Genomic DNA, 23,384 nt, shown 5'->3' on the forward strand with positions numbered 1-23,384 from the left:
TCCGCATGACATAAATTTGGTCTGCCACGTATGTGACATAGACAAGAAGATAGCCTACTCCAACATTTAACCAAGCACAAAAGAAGACGAAGAAAAAACAAGGACAATATTGTCTAAGGTATGAATAGATTAAATTAAAACAAAACGACTTACCACCGATAATGAGGCGAATGCCTTTCCCAAAACGTGTCACCCCATCGTATCGGCCTGCGCAGAAATACACCCCGGCGTCTGACTCGTTCACCGCCTGTATCTCCAGTGTCGCAGAGCCGTTCCTCGCGTCGCCCTTCGCCTGCACACGACCCTCGTCTATGCTGGGAATGTTCTCTTGGTTCAATTTACTTGGTTTTACCGACAGGAGGAGATGGAGGAGGACACTATCGGGGGTCATTGGGGTCACGCCCAGGCGGTACCAGGCGACCTCTGTGCTGGAGGTCAGATTGCAGGGCAGAGAGAGGTTCTGTCCAGGCCTGGTCACCTGGAGGGAGTGGGCAGACACAGCAACTGAAGCCGGGAAAGGGAGATGGCCAACGATGAGACCTGGATGAGGTTAAAGGGGGAGGGATGAGAAGAGGAGAAAGGGGTTGTAGAAGGGATCGAGTGATGATGAGTAGGAAGGAACTAGGAAGGAAGGGAAGATGCCATGAAGACGGGAAAGGAGAAGGGCGGCGATACACACACTTGCCAGATGAATCTCTCTCTCTCTCGCTCTCTTTCTATTTAATTTTGAATTCAAATAGCTTTGTTGGCATAATAAAATATGCTTTACATTGCCAAAGCATTGGCCTACAAGTCATATTGGTTATTAAGAATAGCCTACTATGCTACAGAGAGAGTAGCCTATAGGCTACATTACATAAGCAAAATATACAACAAGTGAATAACAATAAGCATCCTAACAATGATGAATGATGATAATGAAAACAAGTGAGCTCTGTCTCTCTCTCTCGCTCTCTCTCTGACTGCATGCATGCGCAGACATAGGCTACAGCAGATCTATCATCCATCCATCTATCCATCACTATACTGACCAGTCAAATAAATGAAATAAATGGACTTACTAAGGAAAATTATCCCCAATCTGTGATATGGCATTGTGGACTTCTGTGGACTTCTGTGAGGATGAGTAGGACCCTGATAATGACACTGTCTGACTGACACAGATAACCCCTGTACTTCATTATAAGGTGGATGAAAGGGGGGTGTCATGCACAGTATAGCCTACGTAAGCCTATAGAAAACAACAGATCACCCTTACTGTAGGCTGTGGTTTCCACACTTTTCTCCATAAAACGGAAGGCTCGCTTGACTATAATTTCCCCTTTCTTAATTGGTAGGCGACCAGGCGCAAGCAGTCTATATTTAGTCTGGTGTCTTCACTGTCTTCCCTAAGTTTCGTTTCTGACTGTTATGAGAGGGGAGGGGGGGCTGGGTGGAGCGGAGCTATAGCCATCACCTGCTCTAAACACTGGAAAGTAAACCAGCCTATGTGTTAAGAGGAGAGGAGAGGAGTCAACTTAAAATACACCAACTTCAACAATGGCATTGTATGATACACAAAATCGGCTGTGGTAAGAATGAACTTTATTATTATTCTTATTCTTATTCTTATTATTCTTATTCTTCTAATTATACATTTATTATACAGTGGGCTACAGTCCAGTTTTCTTAGACTATATAGGGTATAGGCTATTTACATGTGTTTCTATCAACGTTTTATTACATTGGGGTAGTAAAAAATATATATAATGTAGCTTAGGCTGCAACAGCATTCTTGATGGGGTACCGGCGGTACGTCTGGTTTAACTATGGCAGCTATAGCTGCTGATTTACTATATCATGATTCCGGATTAAATAGGTCAGGGGTTGAGTCAGCGTCTGTTCTGCGGTCACTGTTATGCGTGGCTGCAGGGCAACAACACTGCATGAAATGTTAAGTTTCGCTTCTATGAAGGAATTAGACCACGACCACCGGTAAACAAAATAAGCGGAGAACTGAAAGCTGGAGAAACGAAACTTAACGGACGCTAATGCACCGCGCACGCACATGCGCGCGCACACACACACACACACACACACACACACACACACACACACACACACACACACACACACACACACACACACACACACACAGATTTAAAGGGAGCTAATTAAAGACTGAACATAACTCATCCATTTATTGTTTACTACGAGTTAAGCACTTTTGGATGTAGGCTATTTGTACATAGCTGGCAAAGTCAATAAACATAAATCACATATTTAAAGATGCCTTGATATTTAGCATTTTTATGATGGGGGGAGTAATATGGGAGACATACTTCTCTCTATAAAAATGTCTACCACCGTGACAGCCTCCCTGTACTAATCTTCATGTGATTATCTCTTTCAGCTATTTCATACATCTCCATTGTTCCCTGGTTGTCAGTTTAGTTGGTGAGCATTGTTTTTAGGCTACTTTCTTATGTGTGAATGTTTGTGTGCATGCAAGTGCGGGGTGTGTGTGTGTGTGTGTGTGTGTGTGTGTGTGTGCATATATTTTATTTATTTAAATTATAAATTATAATTATATATATATATATATATATATATATATATATATATATATATATATATATATATATATATATATATATATATATATACACATATATATACATATATATATATATATATATATATATATATATATATATATATATATATATATATATATATATATATATATATATATATATATTATACTGCAGTTGGGGAGACTACTGTATATGGAGTTGGATCCAGCCAGAGCCAGTAGGCTACTAAGGAGCTGTCCTTAGTCTATAGACTAGCATGTTTTGTGTATTAGTTATTATTAGATTATTGGTTTATTTATGTATTACTTGATTATTAGATTACTATTTTTATGCATTTGATGTATTATTGATGTATTATGATGTATTATCTTGTCGTGTCCTTGCTTACTGTAAATCGCTCTGGATTAAGAGCGTCTGCTAAATGCCTAAACTGTAAACTGTCTATATACAGGAGTAGTATGTTGCTTTACCCCTGAAATGATGAAATTCCAGGCCTGTTTGTGTACTTTAAATCAAGATTTAACCTGTATTTGACAAGGTGATACAATTCATAACTGTGATAACAGCAGTTTTCCATTAAATTCATACTTTCTCTTTCAATGCTTCTCACCTTTTCAGCCTCCTCTTCCCTGTCCTTCGGCACTCCTGCAAACGTCTACTCCACCGTGGGGAGCCAGGCCGTGCTTCCATGCAGTTGGAAGTCACAGCTGGGCGACGCCTCGCTGCCAGCATGCCACATTCAGTGGCAGACCCCTGATGATACTGTGCTTGAACAGAAAGGGGAGGAGAAATGGCAGGCTGAGGAGTTTCAGGGACGCGTGGAGGTGCCGAAGGACAGGCTGGATGCCGGGGATTGTTCCCTTATTATGAGCGACGTGCAGTTCGGAGACACAGGGCTCTACGAGAGCTTCATGGTGGTGGAGGGAGCGAGAATGAATAAGAGGGTTTTCATTCAAGCTGTTCAGCTGTCTGTTCATGGTTAGTCCCTCTTCTCATCTCTTCTATTCTCTTCTCCTCTCTCACCCTCTCTTCTCCTCGTCTTTTCTCAGGAAGAAAGAGAGGGAGTAAGAAAAGAGACAAGAAGGGGAGAGAAAGAGACAAGAAGACCAAGATAACTGAGATAGACTGAAAGAATTGAACACAGACACACACAGATCAAAGTTACTCACATAACATCACAGTAGGTGTGATGCTAGATGAAGACAATGCTGTTGATGTGTCTCTTAGAGAGATTCCTCCCCTCTCCTCACCTGGGAGAGGTTAAACTTTCATGCACCTGCTGACATTGAAATCTATCTCAGCAAGTTGATCAAGCAATAGAAAAGATCCAAGCAATATACATCACATAGCAAGATATAAACAAAACAGATATAATCAATTCTATTAAGTACACGGAAGTTGCAGCAAAGTATTTGGCAGTTGTTCAGTAGCACATCAGCAGGATCAGGGGACAAGGTCACATTGAACAAAACAGAGACAGCATCTCCAACAAGTCTGCCTCAAGATCCTTCACAAACTGACCCTGACTTGTTATCAAGGCCACAAATACAGAAATCTGTGTTTTCAATGGTCTCATTCCATTGTTTTCATACTGCTAGGAACCACACTGGCATTAGTGGACGTGGTCAAGGTTACAGGGGCAACAAAGGCGGTACTGTAGATAGGTGACGATTTTGGTGTATTTCTCTACATTATTGTATGATACATTGAAAAGAAGAATTTATTTGATATCTCAGGGGAAGTTTCCATGTAACATTGGATATTGGCAGCCCAGTGTAACCACAGTCTTCTAATGTTTGCTACTGGCAACCAGGTAGCTGACCATTGTGACCGTTGCTTGCTGGCCACTGGGAGCTGCCTAGTTGAACCACTGTCTAGATCAAGTTGGGACCTTACACCTGATTACCTCTTCCTTCTACCTCTCTTTCCCTCATTCTTTTACAGACCACAAGTCTAGACAGTCCCATCGTCCAGGTCAGGATATGTTACTGGACCTACACACCCCACGCTCGCACAGGGTGGTCTTCCAAGGCAGGTGAGATGGTTAGCTGCACTCACTCACTCACTCGTGTAAAATTATTATTACCGTCATTATAGTAGTAGTAGTGTTACTGCAGCCCATTGGAAATTAGGTCATACATTATAATTAAAACACGAAAACTGCAACCCCCACAGGAACAGCAGTACCTGGTCAGACCTGTGGAAGAGGGGGGACAGGAACACTCTGCGTCTGCAGAAGGACACAGACAGAGAATGGCTGACCGTGAGGAGACTGAAGTGGGAGGATGAGGGAACGTACAAGGTGCTGAATGAAGACGGCCTGAGTCTCAGCACCGTACAGCTCTCTTTGGAAGGTAGGAATACATGAGGATTTACAGTTTATCTTACAGATTTCTTTTTTTAAATATGAAATGGGGGTTTTTATTAAATATTGCTATATATTTTTGTAATATTTTAATGTAATACTGTGATCTATGTATATTTTCTTCATCTACTTTTTTCTATCGACTTCATGTTTCTTTTAAATTGTTCAAAATAAAACACGGAAAATGAGAAAGCAGAAGCCAACAGGTGGGTATTGTGCAATGGGTTCGAGAGACAGGGTCTTAATTTACTACACTGTCTCTCTAGCCCTAAAGTGTCATTTCATTATTTCATTTTACATAGTAGTCAAATGTAAATCTTGTACCATCTTGTTCCACAGAGAGAGCCACTGCTGTTCATGAGGAACAACATTCACTGTATCCAATAGGTAAGAAATCTCAGTTGGTATGTACTGTACAATGCCAGAACAGACATTAATACTTACACCAAATCTAGCCTAAATAAAGGAACAATGATAACAGGACTTCTCTCTCTCCACTTCTATTCTCCATCTTCCAATAGATAATTACTTAAATGTACAGCATTTTACATAGCCGGTAGAGTGATGTATGAATGTCTCTCTCTCTTGTACTACCATGTTCAGGTGATGCAACGAAAAGCAGTTGCTCCTGGCTGCTTCTTGCGTTAGGCCTCAGTGTCAGCCCCCTCATGCTACATATCTGGTAAAGTTTCCTGGGAACACTCACCAATCAGCTGAAACTCATCAAGTGAGTTTTGAACTCTTCACATCTTACAGCTGTGCTGTGGGCCTTCAGTCCTGTCCTTCTCATCTCAGCACCACCTGCTAAATATACTGTAGTTCACATAACTGGAGTAATTTGTTAGAGAGAGGTCATTTGTTTCAGCTTGAAAGACTTCTGTGGTTGTCAACATGTGTTTGAGTTGTGTGCTGCCAATTTGTGTGTTTGGTCTTAATGGGTTAACATTAAGATTGTAGAAATGTCTTCAAAATCCTAAGAGTTTTCTGAAAAACCTGTTGCTGTCAGTGTTGTTCAAACTTTTTCATGTCAAGGACCCTCAAAATATATTTGGCCGCCAACCCCCCCATGTCAAAATATTTTGTTCCAGGGACCCCCAGCTCAGTGGCCTTGTGGTTAGAGTGTCCGCCCTGAGACTGGGAGGTCAGGATCCCCCACCGGGCGGGGAGGGTGATAATGGTCACTGCACATACTCCTACGAGCTGGGCCGGCACCTGTCAGCGGGGAGTGTTGGGCGGGATGATCTTAGCACGAAGGCTCTACGTCCTCCTGGTGGGGGCTCCTCACTGGCAGTTGAGTCAGCAGTGACAACACAGAAATGTGTGTGGGGAGGAATTAATTGGCATGACGACTAAATTGGGGAGAAAAAGGGGTAAAAACTTATTGGCCTTTAAAACAATACATATAGCGAACAATGTTCGCTATATGTATTCAAAGATTTGCACACATTTTCTAGATTTTTCAAAAATATCAGATCTACAAGATCAATCTTGTAGATCTGATATTTTTTAATAGCCAAGGTATAAAATCTAAAATGCTTTCCCGGTTTAATGGGTTTAATGAGGTAATTTCAAGTGTTCTAATCTGTTCAGGGGAAATGTTTAACTTGATCAATGTGTGTTGTACATACAGCATGCGTGTATATGTATGTATATATATATATATATATATATATATATATATATACACACACACAATATACATTTGTGTCTTACAAAAGCTATTAACATTGTGAATCCTTATACTTATGATGTGAAATTTACAATATAATTAAAAATGAAGGTTACAGATATTTATTAGTATGCTTATTTTCATCACTTTCGTCTAAAATGTACATATAATTAAAAACAGCAAATTATACAAATGGGTGGATGGTGGTCACTTGTCATATGCACATTTTATCATTTTCTGTTCTGTCTGTTGGTTAATTCTGGAATGTCTTCATATACAGAGCAATTATACACAAAGCAATAAAATAAAATAACACCCACGCAGTCAGGAGCCACAGCAAAGTTCCCAGTGTTACCATTACAGTAATTTGTACTTCACCAGTGAGTGTTCATTCAAGTTTGTTCTTTATACTGTAGTACGTATTGTATAGAGATGATATTGCTCTGGGGGGGCAAGCAATCCTCAAGCCAGTTAGGCTATCAGTAGTGTTGAATTAACACTGACTGTGCTGCAACACTTCATATATACGTACACTGCTGAAAACATGACACTCTTCTAATAATGTGGTCTCACAGTTTAGACCTCAAAATATGTAGTAGAGGACATTTGCATCCAGCCTTCCTATCATAATCAGGTGAAAAATGGCTACCTGTACCTAAAAGCAAATATGTCTGACACTGTAAACGGCATGAAGACCAAAGGCTTACTGTATCTACAGCTGTCCCAAAGGTCCTCCATGTATGCTAGCGGTAAAGATTTACTAGTGTTGCATGGTTGGGTCCATAGTATCTCCATTATGACACTGCTGGTCAGGTGGGAGGGGGAACGAAGAGTTGGGACTAGGTTTTGGATCTAGGTTTTTATAAAGCTTTATTGTACTGTGTATACAAAGAACCTGACATTACATTGCAGGGAATCTGATTATTGGTGGCCAATGCCAATACATAAGTTGTGGATGAGAAGCTTGGCTCCTATGTTATTTCCCTGTAAGTGGTCTCTCTGTTCAATTACTCCTGTCAGCAATTAGAAGTATTGGGGTACTGGTGAGACCGGCAGAGTTATTAAATAATTACATGAACCTAAAATTCCAGTGTTGAAAAAGCTCTGTTACAAGTTGGGGTTGTGCTATGCTGTTGGAGCACAATGTTACAGTTGTGGTACAGTATTTAGATGCACGTACCTAAAGTGTCTTGCAACAAATGAACAAGGCAATGGGTTCGGTCAGTGTGTTGATCAAAAACTGAACCTATGATTGTTTGGTATTAACCAAATACATTCTCCTACGACTGGGTTATCCTGACAGTTTTTTAAAAATGTATTATTATTCCTTGATCTGTCTGTTACTGAAATGTCAAATTCTAATGCAGTAACAGACAGAGTGTCTTTCTCAAAAATGCAGGACAGGAACAGGGCACGGATGGTTGTCTATGACACAGACACTGAACCCGTAAACTTTCTGTTGCACGACGATCTTGCATTAGTACTGTTGGTCTCACTGTGCTGGAACAGTTTATGTTTAGAAGTTGGGCTTGTGTTTCTTGACCTCCACCATGAGGTGGTGTAGATTGATGAGCTCAGTGCGGACCGCCAGGCTGCGGAACGTGGGCTGGTTGAGGACCTTATGGAAGCTATGGTAGTACTGGATCAGCTGGGTCAAGGCACCCTGGGGGAGTAAGAGTTGGGAGACTCAGTTCATATTCAAATTAAACACAAAAAAACCCACACACATATATACAGTAGATGACCCAGCTTGTTACCTGTATGATGCTGGTGCCATTTTTGAAGTTGGTGAATGACCTCATGACATCCTGACTCATGGCCTCAACAGACTGTTTCCACGTGCTGGAGAAACCACGAATCAACTGGGTGATGCGAGCTGGAGAGAGGGAGAAGTAGGCAAAGAGAGACAGAGACAGAAAGAGATAGAGGACAAGAAAGGGAGACATGTGAGAAGTACAGTAGAATGATTAGAAAGACAATAATTAAGATGCCTGCCACAGAATCTGAAAGTGTGGAGTGAAGCATTACCACAATAAGGGAAGAATAAGGTTTCATTCTGATGCACTGATGGTAAGTTTTGTTTCATAGTAAGTCAGCTTGCTCTGTCCATTAAAGCTTTGTTCTCTCTCGCTTTCATTTCACATCTCTGTCCATATGACCACATGTCTGCTTCCTGACACTGTCTCAAACACCAGCTCTCACACCTTCACATCAATAAGCATAGAGTCATAAGAACATGTATAATGTAATACAAGTTTCTATGTACTGTACAAGTGGTTTCTATGTACATAAGATAACAATGACAACTAGAAATGCTGCATTGTTCTTTTATGCCTCCGCGAACCAGCTACTATTTACATCCATGTCTGTCCTGACTCAAATTATACTTTGATGGAATTTAAGGTATTCATTATATTTTTAGGCAAGTACTTAGTAAGGTAAGTACTTTATGAGGGTACAATGACCTTGACCACCACAATCAAATCAGTTTATCCTTGAGTCCAAGTGGATGGTTGTGCCAGATGTAATGAAATCCCCTCAAGGCGATCCTGAGATATCACATTTACAAGAATGGGACGTACAGTATGTACAAACATGAGTACATAATATTTCTGGCCACAGCTGTTGCCGACGGAGATATAATGAATGGAATACATTGAAAAGACTGTTACAGTACCGGACGCTGAAACATTTAAGCAGAATGCCTCTGAATTAGTTAGATTAAGCTGATACACTGACAACTACAACTACTTTAGATTTGCTTACACTGTCATGTCAGGGCCAGTGTTTCGATTTAAACCAAAACCATGCCCATCGCTGCTTCAAAACTATCTACAGTACAGTACTTATGGACTAACAATATGAAGGTGGGATATGGGATATGGTTGTTTTCCTAGGTTCTGGTCCCCACCACAGCCAATGTGTCCTGTCAAAATGCCCTCGAGCAAGGAAATGAATCACTCCCTGTGAGCTAATTCCCCAAATCTCCAAGTCAATGATTTTAGCCACAACAGTGTCTGGCAGCAGCAACAAACACACCTCATGGGAATCTATCCAGCGTAACTGTAGCCTGTGTCTCTAACCCATTTCAATTGTTTTGCTACTTAGCCGGTTGCAGCTCTTCTGGATTCTTCTATAAGGCTTCATATGCAGTACTTTGTTGCCCACGGTGTCCTGCTCTGAAAATAGCAGATCTACAAGCTCACAAGTCACAGCGTGCGAGCTTGTAGATCCAGCTTTTTCTATTTCCAGTTTAAGACTAGGCCTATCTGTGCACCCTCACCCTCATCGTTCTTCAGCCTGTCCAGCTGCCCTTTCTCCATTAGTGCCTCCGCCTCCTTTACAAAGGCAATCATCCCTCCAAAAGGAGGAGACAGGATCTCTTCAATGAACTCCTGAAGAGGAGAGGAGAAGAACAACATAATGCTGGGACACTGGGTAAGATAATTTGCTGAAAGAGGCTCTTATAGTACTGGTAATAAGAAAAAAGGAAAAGGACTTTTGGTCACAGGTTTGGTCAAAATGAAACATTTTGTTGCTAGTGAATTATTAGTGAACTTGTAGTATACATATGAGTTACAAGACAACCATGGTATATGCCCCATGATTCCTCTCTGGTAGTTCACCTGTGTCCGGGCCAGGAGCAGCTGCTGGAAACCTTCTACCTCTTTGCTGTCATCTGCTGCCCTCTCCTGGACAAATGAACGAACACACGCACCCGCGTGCACACACAGTAGGGGAAAAGAGTTTATAGATGGAAAATGCAAAACTTGATAGACGGATTAACATAATGATACATTTAAGTTAATTCATTGGAATAAAATAACAAATAAATATTACAAGACATTCGGGAAACTGAAACGGGAAGCAGTAGTTCACCCAAAACAATACTTATTTTCTAACAATTACTCTCCCCATGAAGTATTGAATTCATGGAGATTTTTTCGTTTTTGTCGCATTCCTAAGCCAATAATTTGATGACCGGTGGTCTCTCCGGTAGGAGACTCAAAGGTGACTCTTTGAGTCTCCTACCGGATACATTAGCTTCTTTCCGCTGGTCATCAAATTATTGGCTCAGGAATGCGACCAAAGCAAAACAAATCTCCATGAATTCAATGCATCATAGGGTATGTAATTGATAGAAAATAAGATGTTTTTTTGGGTGAACTACTACTTTAAGGTAGGTGACCACCATGTATTTGTTTGTCCCCTGTCCCTCACCATGAGAACGCTGAGCAACATGTCATAATTGTTCATAAGGAAGATGAGCTGGTCTCTTCTGGAGGGAAACTCCGCTGCCATCTTCAGGACAAAGTTCTCCACCTCAATCTAGAAAATTGTACATTATAGACATGATAGTGGACAGAACCTATGACAGTAGCAGCAACAGAATAAGTATTCATTCTTGGATCACTGACAAAAACAAAACAAAAGTAAAGTCTAATTTATACTCTGCGGTGCTTGGATGCAGAGAGGATGCAACTTGAGCCAGATTTGCATGACCTTTCCCAAACCTTGCCAATTACACCAGGTTTTCATGACTGTTAGAACCCTTTGTGATTTCCACACTTTGTACCTGCAGCTGTCCCAGCAGCGTGTGTGTCCTCTCGTTGGGGAAGGTCTGGTTGATGCTGACTATAGCTGAAGAGAACTCTGCATACCGACGTGTGATCTGGAATAGAGGTGCAACAGTTAATCAATAATCGATCATTTAATAAAATAATCAAGTCATAATTTATCCCTATTTGGGGCAAGTCGTAATAGGTGAACATTTTCAGAAACTTTCAAAAATAGCGGATCTACAATCTCAGATAGTTGCAGCTCTAATCTAGACACCGTCATCAAGTGGTATATGATGTAGCTGTAGACTGTAGATCATGTTTTTAGACTTTTTACTGAATGTAGTGTATCTTCTCAGGAAGATTAGCTGTCACCGATGTGTCAGCTAATGGGGATCCATTGAATAAACAATAAACTGTACAATTTAAGAAGGGAATATGGTACGCAGAGTACAATATCTGTAAGTGTTTGATGTATGTGTGATTGTGTGCTTGGGTGTGCAAACGACAAATTCACAAAAAATCTGAGTCTAAAGTAGTGCTTCCAGACAGGTTAGTCTGTGTATGAGTGTGTGTCCATACATAGTGAGGCCTGTCTGCTACTCCTAGTTTCTGCATGTGCATGTTTGTTATGGTTGTGTGTGTGTGTGTGTGTGTGTGTGTGTGTGTGTGTGTGTGTGTGTGTGTGTGTCCGCGCAAGCATACATAGTGTGGTCGTGTGTCCAGTACTCCTAGTTTCTGTGGGTCTGTGTTTCTGATGCTCTGGATGTTCAACTCCAGAATGAGCTCGAATCTCGGCCACAGCAGCTCCAGCACTGCCTCCCAGTACCTGACACACACACACACACACACACACACCAAATAACAAATAATAATAAAAAAAAAATAGATAAACACAACTGAATTTCTAAATGCTAACAGCTCCCTCCCACTACCTGGTACAGATGTATGTATGATAAGAGCTTGAGGCCCCGTGTCCACCAAGATGTGCAGCGCGTTTTTGGAAACTCCAGCAGCTTGGCGTTGGGATGGGAATTTACCACACGAGGCGCTTTCCTCTGCCTGCTGAGAGCTAATATTTTCAACTAGGGCGTCTGGAAGCGCTGCCAGACGAGCGCCCAGGCGTCGAGAAAAAAGCCTCAGAGGACACAGGGCCAAAACATTGGATTCAAGTTAAATGTATTGTCACTGACTTGTCCAGAGCAGGGATGGTCCTCTTGGCGGTGATGGCTTTGAACCTCAGGATGATGTGGATACACAGGAACACAGCAATGCTGTCATAGCAGTCAGACACATAGGTGGACATACTTTTCTACAGGGAGCAGGTGGAGGAGAGGAAGTACAAAAAAAGCATTTTAATCTCAAGTGAAGGAGAAGGTGTGCAAAAGATTTACTGTTACCAACAATGGTTCTTACTTACTTCTAAATAGTTTCTTTGTTCTTCATTATGTTTAGAGTATATACTGCATATGAAGCAACCTTTCAGTTCCATGTGGAACCTTTTTTCTGTCACTATATCACCCTATATTACGACCCTCTGATGTCAATTGATTTGAGTATGTTTGCAGTGCATCACATGAGATGCAGGTGTCACATAGGTTTTTCATTTACTCTGCTTATTGATAAGGCATGTCAAAGAGCAATCTCAAATGAATGTTGAGTCATATGTTTTTGTGCACATTCAAAGTCGTAATGGGGGGAAGAAGCAGATAAAAACGAACAAACAATAGAACAAACTGCTTCCCCCGGTGGAGTAAAGGGGTTCATACCAGGAACATGCTGAGCGTCTTTCCCATGATGCTGTTGAAGAGGTCGAGGGCGGAGTTTCCAGCCACCATGAAGAAGTCGGACAGGAAGAGATACTCCCTGCAGCCGTTGTCCAGCAGAGCGTAGTGCTGGCTACGAAACAGCGTCTCATAGGGGTACTGCAGGAGCACACGGACACACGTATATTATATTATGCAGAATACTTTGTTGCGCGACGATGTTGCTTGACAAAAATATGTGATTTTCAAGCAGACAACGCGATGCATTGTGCAGTGTGTGTGTGTGTGTGTGTGTGTGTGTGTGTGTGTGTGTGTGTGTGTGTGTGTGTGTGTGTGTGTGTGTGTGTGTGCATGCTCTCACCCTGCTGTCTCCTCTCTGAGCAGTGTGTGGTATGAGGATGGGTCCCTCCAGTTCAGCGGGGCTCAGTACTGTCCCCCTCTGGCCAAGGGTGAAGATGGTGTTCCTGCTCTTCAGAGACGGCTTGGAGAAAAAACCTGCACCGCCATTAAGGAACCTAACAACTCTGATGTCTTATTTACACAGCTTGGTGAATGTGTGTAGAATGTAAAATGTAAAAACACACACACACACACACACACACACACACACACACACACACACACACACACACACACACACACACACACACACACACACACACACACACACACACACACACACACACACACACACACACACACACACACACAGTCTCTCTCTCTCTCTCCAAAGGATATCTTTCTTGGCTGTGTCCTCCACTCCCATCAGGTCATCTTTGTCTGCCACCTCCTCATACTGTCAACAGGCACGCACACAATCAGTCATTTATCACCGGAATCAATGGTTCTATCAATTTTTTTTTGATTTTCGACTTGCTTTTTACTCTTACATTCTAGCTGGGCGCAGAAGTGGAATTAACTTATTCCATGCTAACGCCATAGAATGATGCATCACACATAATTTTTTTTAGGGCTGCACGATATCGAGGAACTAATGCAATGTGTGATAAACTTGTTGATTATTGCGATGGTAATATGTGATAACAAGATATGAGACAACAAAATATGACGTACCGTCCTCTCTGTGAGTGTGTGCACAGCCCAAAGTGCAAGTATGTCTGGAGTATTTTGTGTAAGAGGTCTATTCCTCTACAACTTTCCAGCTTCATAAGTAACGGCCGTTCTGTTATCGCAGGCTTATATATTTATTGTGGACATTAAAATTGCAATGATGATGAAAAATGTGATACACTGTGCTGCCCAAGTGAAATCGAAATTCTCATACAATTCAGTAATGGCTGCCTTGTACTGGGTAGACCATGACAACAGGCTTTTTTCTCCTACATTTATTATGTAGTTAAAAACAACTTTCTGTTTCCAGTGTGTATCCACTAACCTGTACTTTGAGCAGCCGGCCACTATATGACTTGAAGTAGCTATAGTAGATCTTACTCATGGTGTCAACATATTCATCTCTGATCTCCTTGGCAACTGTCCTTTCATTGGCCAAGAGGAACTGGTAGAAGAATCTAGGGTATAAAGAGATAATGGACAGTATGTGTGGATAGATGTGAAGCATGTTGTTGTGTGGCATCATGTTACTACACAGATGCAGATGTCTCTTTAGTAACATTTCCATTGTCTGCAAACATCCAACATCGACATCCAATCAATGTCGATGACAAATGCACTTCATGAGGCTTAAACAGTAAACCTTACTTCTACTTACCTGTATTTGAGCAGTGTGTTTTGTGGGATCTGGTAGTTGGTCATGGGTTTTCTGAATGAGTAGATCTTCTGAAGGATGAACTCTCGGATCTTAGACACTGCCTAGAATGATGAACGAGTGAACAAGTTCATAAATATAAACTTAATTTCATTGGTGATGCTTGTACAATTGTCAGGACCAGTTTTATTGGCAAACTAAGTATTCACATACCAGGATACTGACTGGGTTGTTCAGCTACTGCAAGTCACATTTAGACATAATTCAATTAATTCGTTTTTCCCCATTTCTTCCCAATTTAGTCATTGCCAATTCCCCAAACACGGCTGCGGTCCATGTGTCTGCCAACACAGAGACCAAAGCTTACTGTTTGTCTCGGGAGGGTGTAGATTACTGAGTGTTTTCCCCAATACACATGGAGTCCCCAGCCGCTTCTTTTCACCTAGTGCAGCGACAAGGACACAATCCCTTGCCAGTTTCCACTTTCCCACCCGCTAACACTGCTAACAGTGTTCATTGGAGCACCTGGCCAAGCCAGAGGCACCACTGCCAGGAATCAAACAAGAGCCTCTGTGGTGGTGGATGGAAGTTTTCCTACCCTTATCTAATCGACTCTCCATGTTGATTAACTTGCTTACCTTGATTTTGAGCCGGTCCACTATGTCCTGTATGTCGGAACAGGCCAGTGTCTCCCTGAAGCTGAGCTCTTTGGCAAAGTTGATCTTGTTGTTGAGCTCATGGAGCTGCTCCAAAAACTCCTGCTCCGTCACAGGACTGTCCAGGATGACCCTGGAGAAAAGAGAAGAGGAGAGGAAACAGATAAAACACATTCGTAAACACGGCCACCAATACCATCTTACTCAACCATCCACATGCTTCACTTACGAGATCATGTTTCCGGGGACCACCAGCTCATCGACCAGCTGGCTGAGGTGACTGCGAACAGCCTGTCTGTTCTTAAGCCTGACGTTCATACTGACAGATTGTTGCTGCAGTGTCTGGATCTCACTGCTGATGGACGATAGGTCACTCTGAAATCCACTCAGCATCCCTTCCATACGCTGGAGATTGGAGGAGGGAAGAGTGGCGGACAAGATAACACCACCTCAGTGAGTTTAGTCCAAAAACACCATCTGAAAGTACCCCTGCCAGCTTTGTGAACACTCTAAAGAGGAAACTTGTTTTGTTTGTTTGTACCCATCAACAGGTTAAGATCTTGACAGGAGCAAAAGGAGACGATGGGGAGACAGACAGAATGTTAAAGACAGATATAGTTCCAATAAAAGTAAATTAAAGTAATTGCCTCTTAGGTCAAAGTGGCCAGTTTTACACCCAAAATCAGCAAGAGTTACTTTCTTTAGTGAATAAAAATAACCTCTCTTACCTCCAGTATGGAGTCACAAGCAGTGATCTGATTGTGCAGTAAGGCAATATTTTGGCTCTCCTTGATATCTGACACAGAGTGGTTAGGGATCAGAACATGGTCAAATTCTAGTGAGCAAATGAGTTAACCTCTTAAACTCTAGCGTCCCTATTCTAGGGCAAACCCCCCCTCTTCCCCTGGTGCACTTCAATGAAGGGTTTAAGTGTTTACATTTTTTAACAAGGACAGGTAAAATATCTGCACACCGAGTTATAGCTCCCAAACAAATTTATTTCAAGGGCAACGTTTTAACAAACCACAACACCATCCACTGCCACTGACTTGTTGCTTTTTTTGTAATGCCCAAACAGAAGTTTATGTAGGAATTCACTGTTTGTCTAGTAAATCCAAGCATCAGTGTAACTATTCTATTGAAGGTTTATGGATACAATCTTTGATGGAGGCTTGTTCAATCCTCTGGAGTTCTGCCTCCACTTGTTTGGAGTACTGTCTCAAGTCAACACCCTGAAAGATCACCGGAGAAACAATGCAGTCAATGGCTCTGGCAGTAAGATAATTTTAATAATAACTTTAATAAACAGCAATAGCAGATACCTGCCTGTAATCGCCTTTATTTATGTCATCTTGGTCTTGGATCAAAGTTAAACATATAGCTCGCCAAAAAACTCATCATCTAAACATTCACATCATGACATTCTTACTGTTTTGAGTGCCTCCTTAACCAAGTCATCTTCAAGGTTGGCCTGAATGTGAACTGGAGGAGAGGAGAGGAGACAAAGCAAAATGCAAAGCATCCATGATGAACCAAATATATTGTTACTTCTCCAGAGATTAATTGCAGATATTAACATGCTAAAACACGTATATATATATATATATATATATATATATATATATATATATATATATATATATATATATATACACACACACACACACACACACACACACACACACACACACACACACACACACACACACACACACACACACACACACACACACACACACACATACATACATAATATATATATATATATATACACAGCTCCACTGTGTGTTACTGTCCAGATGTTACCCTTTGTTTAGATAGTGATCACTTCATATACTTCCTGTTCTATTTTATTCAATTCCTCTGAATATTCAGAATAAATGTTGCCTTACTGTCTACTTCATCCAAGATGAACTCATCGGTAGTGATGTCCAGGTCACCCAGGTTTAGATTAGGCATGTCTCCCTCCTTCTGCAAACACAATGGCACACACATAATTGTATAAAGAGGTAGCATATGAGTTATAATCTGTAACATTATCCATACGGTGCTTATTTACATAATCTTAATGGACATGGGGATGATATTAATTATTTCATTACAGTGACTGTCAGACAAAGACAACATAAATAGATATTCCTTCAAATCCAAGTGTCACACAAGCAAAATCAACAACAACAACAATCTGGCTGTAAAATGTTCCAGGACAGGTCTTCAGGAGTTGCAGTTAGCCCTAGCGTCTGTGAAATTACATACATTTCATGTATTCCAAATACATGAAATGCATGTAATATCAGTGTCACAGACATTCTATGGCTAGAGTTGCAGCCTGCAGATGACATTGCACATAAAGTGACTTTTTCAAACGACCAGGAAATAGTTTCCCAATTCTTTAATACTGTAGCCACTAGCCAGCCAAAGCCAGGTTAGAGGCTAGACACCCCATAATGCTAGAATTGTAAATACACGATTTGGAACCCTAAACTGAAGGTAGTTACAGAATTATAGTTATTTACCATAGTTCACTTTCTAGCGTCATTTACAGCCTAGCTATCACTGACTGCATCATCGATGATGCTGGTGTACACTTGCTATGAATGCTTTATAGAACCAGCACAAACGGTTGAATACCATGAATATATATATTTTTGTCGTTTCCTACAAAATGTTACCTCGTCTTGCAAATATGCCATGGCGTTTTCAGTGGGGTTGACAGCTGTGTTTACATCCGAGGACGAGGACACAACTCCGATGACAGCGACCTCCGCCATCGCTGCCATTATACACCAACGTCAAATAAACTACAAATCAGTGTTGCCAGGTTTTACGAGAGAAACAAGCAACCAGGTCTATGAAAACAAGCCCAAAATAAGTATTTGAAAATAGCCGATCTACAAGCTCACAACACGTCGCGATGCAACGCGTTGTGAGCTTGTAGATTGGCTATTTTCTATGAAAATTATTGAAAAAAAGTGAAAATTTTGGAATATTTTCAAATCCACAAATCTTGTATGGGGGTCTCTGGCACGAAATATGTTCTGAAGGTTGGGGTCTACAAACGTGTATTAATCTGGGGGTGCTTGACATGAAACTGTTTCAGAGCCAATGGTGTAAACAATATTTTAGAAACACGCCCCAAAAAAACACAACCCGCGCAACCACCAATATTTACAAGCAACTTTACAGAAAAATAAGCCCAAAGTCGCTTATAATAAGCGGACATGGCAACACAGAATCCTGCCCATCGTTCCCCTGGGCCAGGCAATGGGATAATAAATGTTCCGTGTTGAATTAACAGGACAGGAAATGCACACACGTTTTTAAAATATACATTAAATACTTGCATGACATATCTAAAATAGAAAAAAATATATATTTTGTGTAAATCCAAGTAAATATTAATATTTGTTTTAATCTTTGACAATGTTTTAGTGGGACGAGTTAAGTGTGACGGACACACTTCCGTTCTGAAGTCTCAAACAGGACCCAAAATCATCGCGAGATCTCCACGACTTCCTCTTCGCACGGAACCTGCTTCCAAGATGGTGAGAACAAAATTGAGACTTTCTGGAATCGTTCACAAATCCACCCTCATCCTGTCTCTAATGTACTCGTATGTCATACTTATTGGCGTAATACTGTCTGACTGAGGTGTATGGATGACACGAAGACTAAATTTGTGTGATATCCATTTCACAATCGCTTTTATAAAGCGATTTTCTATCATGCTTAAAGTGGGCATTAGCCCGCGGTGACACACCGACATGCACTGGGATGATAACAGTAGCCAACTTTACTGAACTATTGATCATTGAATGAACGCAAGTTCTTTTTTTGTCGCAAACGTGCCTATTTGTGCGTATGTTTATCATATTCTCGTAGGAAAGTCTGTTTGTGTCGCCGTTAATGCTGTCCAGTCAGTGTCCACCTATGTTACAACTGAAAAGCTAGCTTACTAGCCGCCGGTGCTAACTCTACTGTGTTTGCTTATGGTTGTGAGGCTTTGCAGTGCTGACTGAATGCATAGATGTAAGCTTAAGTAGACATGTCATTTTTTTCCAGTCTCTTGTCATCCCTGAGAAGTTCCAGCACATTCTTCGTGTTTTGAACACGAACATCGATGGTAGGAGGAAGATAGCCTTCGCCATCACTGCCATTAAGGTGAGCTCATTCCTCTTAGAAGAAACTATTCAAAATAGATTTGTCTTGAAAGGTAGTTAGTTATTGCTCATTGCTCTGTTGGTGCAACTTTGCAGGTTAGTGGTTGTCTTTGGTTTGACAGACACCCTGCAAATGGTGTATTGCTGGAACTTCTGTGTATTACACAACTCTTTGATCATGTCTGTATTTGATCGTATGTGTATAAAATTCACCCTTGTATGTAACAGATGCAGAAGTGTCTGCATGTCTGTCTGTCTGAAGCAGTAGTGCTTGTTGACTATTGGCATTATACTGTACTCTGTAACCCTGCGTCTTGTGTCTCCTCTCCTCAGGGTGTTGGCAGACGTTACGCCCATGTCGTCCTGAGAAAGGCCGACATCGACCTCACCAAGAGGGCTGGAGAGTTGACGGAGGAGGAGGTGAGCATGGACCTGTGCTCGGGCTGTGTAGTGTTGACAAAGACATATTTCTTTGAGTTATTATACAGCACCCTGTTCCCCCTGATCTGCATTCACACATTTGGCGCTCTGTACTTGAGTTCTTGCATAATAGTTCTTTTGGTTTTGTCCTTGTATTGGGCTTGTGGCTATTAACCATATGAATCCTATTCTGACGCAAACAGACGTATCTGCAAGCTCACAACATGTTGTGATACGACGTGTAGTGAGCTTGTTGATCGGCTATTTTTGTGTTTAAGGGGGTAAAAGAGTTGACCAAGTGTAGAGCCCTGGGGGAGCCCAACTAAAGTATAGGGCTTAAGTGGTTACTGGTTAATGCATGACACTAATTTTCAGATTTTTCTTTGTCTGTGCGTTTGCTCAACCTTAGGTTGAGAGGGTGGTGACTATCATGCAGAATCCTCGCCAGTACAAAATCCCTGACTGGTTCCTCAACAGGCAGAAGGACGTTAAGGATGGCAAATACAGCCAGGTACAGTATTCTTTGTAGTCATCTATAACCTAAGAATGATCACCTGACCTTACTAGCAACAACGCATCAGTTATAATTGCACATTTGTGGCATTGCCTGTGATTCTGTTAATCCGTGTTTGAGAGACCAGAACCTTTCAGTAAATGTTTGCGTTTACTATTTCCACCCGACAGCGACGATAGTTCTGCATTCATTATAGAGCGTGCCAAAATTCCTGAAAGGGGCGTCAACAAGTGTCTTTTGGTAGCAGCGGACATTTTTGAGGGGTAAAAACCAGGTTGACTTAACATTGCCCAATGCCAACGCCCCCCGTGGCGACGACGCGTTGGCACGCTCTATACAGGATTTTAACACATCGGGTGCCAGCATTTTTTCATAACAACTTACCGTGGGTGCCAGCATTCTCCCCATTGACTGCGCTTTGCTGTTTAAAGCTTCCGCGTGCGTTACAAGCAAATCCACGCAAAAAAAAGCATCGATTCATGTTGTACCATGAGTCTGGCTACAGCCTGGAACCATAACATTTCCCTGGCGAGTTACAACGGGGGGGGATCGCGCATCGCGCATGACCGGTTTTCCCCACAGGAAACAGATTCGGAGATATAGGCGTTTCAAAGTAGGAAATAGACAGGAAGCGGATGGGGAAGAAAAAAAAATGTTTCCGGTGAGCGATCTGGCACTTCCTTCGCAGGATTACAATGGGTGCTCCCAGAGCTGCTCTAGCCCCGCCCGCGCGGAGAAAAACGAAAAAAAAAAAAAGACTAAACTCACGGTTCAGACCGTGTTCGGCACCGAAGCGGCGGAAGCGCTACTATGTAAACACACGGTTCAGACCGTGTTTGGCACCCGATGTGTTAATATAAGTGCCACTGTTGGGAATGTCTTTGCAGTCAAGAATGCCTTGCAGTATTATAAAGGCTTGTCTTTTTGTATGGCTGCAATGGTAAATAATTGGGATCCTCATCTCTAGACGTATTGTCATGCCGTTTGAGCTATATGGGGGATCCAAAGGGTTTCGTTTTTCATGACCGTTACTGTTGAATAGATGAAGCATTGTATGTCAACTGGTGTTGTCTTCTGGTTTTAGGTCCTTGCCAACGGTCTGGACAACAAGCTGAGAGAAGATCTGGAGAGGCTGAAGAAGATCAGGGCTCACCGTGGTCTCAGGCACTTCTGGGGGTAAGAAGTCCTATGGCTTTTATTCTACAGCTGTCCACTAGTACCATATTACAAGCATGTGATCCTGAAAGCAGCAGACTTTCACCCCCTGCATGCCTATAGCTTTTTAGCTTAAAAGCATCCTGGGGATAAATGGCAGGGGAGACTTCTGCTACGTTTTCGTTTTACATACATCTTTCCTATTCTTTGGAAATGTGAGGCTTGTTTTGTGTTTCTGTGTCCATGTGCTTCCCATGGAGTGCAGTTGAGGATGAATACAGTTGCACACTTAAGGTTTAACTGCGGATTATGGTGTACAGAAAAACAAAACAAATTATAAGGGTGACATTGGTCTCTTTAATGGTGAGGGGGACGCTAATGACTGATATTTGGGGTTGTATTCATAGTCTTAAAGAAAAGCACTGTTCATGTCAAATATTGACATGAAATGATTGTCAAAGCTCTGATCAACTTTAGATCCAAATTGATTTCATGAATACAAGGGAGGAACATATGTATTTTAGTTGTATGTTACAACTTTTTGCACTGCTGCTAAGCTGTTTAGGGCTCACTCATTAGAGATCTTGTATCAACAGGATTTTACCTGAATAAATAGGTCAAAGGAAAAAACGTAAAGCTCTGAGACCATAGACGTGTAATTCTGTAATATAAGTTGGCACTTAATTGTAATGGTTAACCAGCAGCAATGTAAGTTGTCAGTTAACATGGTGCCTAATCGCGAAACAACTGATTTATCCATGATTGAGTTTGATTGAAATGTCATAACTCAACTACTCTACTTAATTGCTATATGTAAAGGTCAACTCATGTTTATTTTCATTAACACGACTGATGTTTTTCAACTGCCTATTCTCTTTTCCACTCTCTCTCCATCTCTTCTAGTCTGCGTGTGCGTGGTCAGCATACCAAGACAACCGGCCGTCGTGGTCGCACAGTCGGTGTGTCCAAGAAGAAGTAAAACCTCTCCTTGCTCTCTTTTTGTGTCAATAAATCACCACAGTCCACAACAACATGCATGTCTGCTTTTTTTTCATTCCATATCTGAATAATATGGTGTTTAAAAGGGAAATTCCATTGCCATGCAACATTTAAAACCATTTCCCAGATGCATAACTGATTCGTCCATGTGACTGACTGAAGTGACAGAAATGGTGGCAGCGGGAGTAGCAATTTCCTTAAAGGTCTTAATGACCTACAGTATACTTCAACCCTTGTTCAATTTGGAATTTGAATAACTACTTTAACATGTATGTTCACTTGTATTGACTGGACAGTGGACAACTGACCTTTTTGTTTTACTCGCTTTTAGTAATGCATTAAGCTGGAACATGTACAGTAGGTTAGTAGCTCTATAATCTGAGTTCCCAGAAGTTTTCGCCAGCTCTGGCGAGGAACTTCTGGGCCACAGCCCTGGTATTTGTGGGCGGGATGTACGTCACGCTCTGAATCTGAGCGGACACGCCTCTTACCGGTCTGAGAGCTGTGCAACTCGTCTAAAAAGTCCGACGAGAGGCAAACAGCAGTACACAACAATGGCGGCCGAAATTTCTCAAGGGGAAATTGCTTCCCGTCGATCCTATTTAGATGCATCACCCACTGCATGTGGATCCCGCCCCCTTTTCTTCATTGGCTGTTGATTTGAATCACAACGCAGTGGCCGCGCCCCTGCTGTCCAAGCTCCGACGCTAACCCTCCCAGACTAGTAGCTCTACTGATAGACATTTTAGTCTGCAGTTCAGCAAAATTCTACAAATACCCGGAGTGGAATTTCCCTTAATTGGTTCCTGACCATGGTCG

General features: G+C 41.7%; 3 protein-coding genes across 3 annotated transcripts; 2 read left to right on the top strand and 1 right to left on the bottom strand.

Annotated features, from left to right (window-relative positions):
* The first annotated feature begins 1,440 nt into the window (after positions 1-1,440).
* On the top strand, positions 1,441-6,658 carry igldcp (Ig-like domain-containing protein). Its single transcript, XM_084080974.1, has 7 exons — positions 1,441-1,571; positions 2,393-2,436; positions 3,195-3,554; positions 4,521-4,611; positions 4,752-4,930; positions 5,281-5,328; positions 5,545-6,658. The coding sequence occupies exons 1-7, from the start codon at positions 1,540-1,542 to the stop codon at positions 5,625-5,627; spliced, it is 837 nt and encodes a 278-aa protein (XP_083937100.1). The 5' UTR covers positions 1,441-1,539; the 3' UTR covers positions 5,628-6,658.
* Positions 6,659-6,727: 69 nt separating this feature from the next.
* On the bottom strand, positions 6,728-18,106 carry vps52 (VPS52 subunit of GARP complex). Its single transcript, XM_084080973.1, has 20 exons — positions 17,990-18,106; positions 17,210-17,288; positions 16,747-16,799; positions 16,474-16,549; positions 16,046-16,113; positions 15,547-15,722; positions 15,300-15,450; positions 14,665-14,765; positions 14,332-14,464; positions 13,674-13,731; positions 13,297-13,430; positions 12,939-13,094; positions 12,363-12,481; positions 11,875-11,998; positions 11,187-11,282; positions 10,832-10,939; positions 10,237-10,302; positions 9,894-10,005; positions 8,368-8,486; positions 6,728-8,273 (listed from the first exon to the last, which is right to left on the bottom strand). The coding sequence occupies exons 1-20, from the start codon at positions 18,095-18,097 to the stop codon at positions 8,127-8,129; spliced, it is 2,184 nt and encodes a 727-aa protein (XP_083937099.1). The 5' UTR covers positions 18,098-18,106; the 3' UTR covers positions 6,728-8,126.
* Positions 18,107-18,811: 705 nt separating this feature from the next.
* Positions 18,812-22,597, top strand: rps18 (ribosomal protein S18). Its single transcript, XM_084080777.1, has 6 exons — positions 18,812-18,862; positions 19,380-19,478; positions 19,811-19,897; positions 20,307-20,408; positions 21,496-21,587; positions 22,470-22,597. Exons 1-6 carry the CDS (start codon positions 18,860-18,862, stop codon positions 22,543-22,545), a joined length of 459 nt encoding a protein of 152 aa, XP_083936903.1. The 5' UTR covers positions 18,812-18,859; the 3' UTR covers positions 22,546-22,597.
* The last annotated feature ends 787 nt before the right edge of the window (positions 22,598-23,384 follow it).

This window comes from Gymnoscopelus microlampas, assembly GCF_963454915.1.
Source record: "Gymnoscopelus microlampas genome assembly, chromosome: 15".
Taxonomy (NCBI): domain Eukaryota; kingdom Metazoa; phylum Chordata; class Actinopteri; order Myctophiformes; family Myctophidae; genus Gymnoscopelus; species Gymnoscopelus microlampas.

Excerpts from the sequence above, each read along its gene's own strand:
- igldcp (XM_084080974.1), top strand. The coding sequence starts at position 1,540 with ATGGCATTGTATGATACACAAAATCGGCTGTG. Across the intron at positions 2,437-3,194 it reads CCTGGTTGTCAGTTTAGTTG|CCTCCTCTTCCCTGTCCTTC; the intron begins GTGAGCATTGTT and ends TCACCTTTTCAG. Across the intron at positions 3,555-4,520 it reads TGTTCAGCTGTCTGTTCATG|ACCACAAGTCTAGACAGTCC; the intron begins GTTAGTCCCTCT and ends ATTCTTTTACAG.
- rps18 (XM_084080777.1), top strand. Across the intron at positions 19,479-19,810 it reads TCGCCATCACTGCCATTAAG|GGTGTTGGCAGACGTTACGC; the intron begins GTGAGCTCATTC and ends TCCTCTCCTCAG. Across the intron at positions 20,409-21,495 it reads AGGATGGCAAATACAGCCAG|GTCCTTGCCAACGGTCTGGA; the intron begins GTACAGTATTCT and ends TTCTGGTTTTAG.
- vps52 (XM_084080973.1), bottom strand. The coding sequence starts at position 18,097 with ATGGCAGCGATGGCGGAGGTCGCTGTCATCGGAGTTGTGTCCTCGTCC. Across the intron at positions 14,465-14,664 it reads AACACACTGCTCAAATACAG|ATTCTTCTACCAGTTCCTCT; the intron begins GTAAGTAGAAGT and ends TTTATACCCTAG. Across the intron at positions 8,274-8,367 it reads ATGGCACCAGCATCATACAG|GGTGCCTTGACCCAGCTGAT; the intron begins GTAACAAGCTGG and ends TTACTCCCCCAG.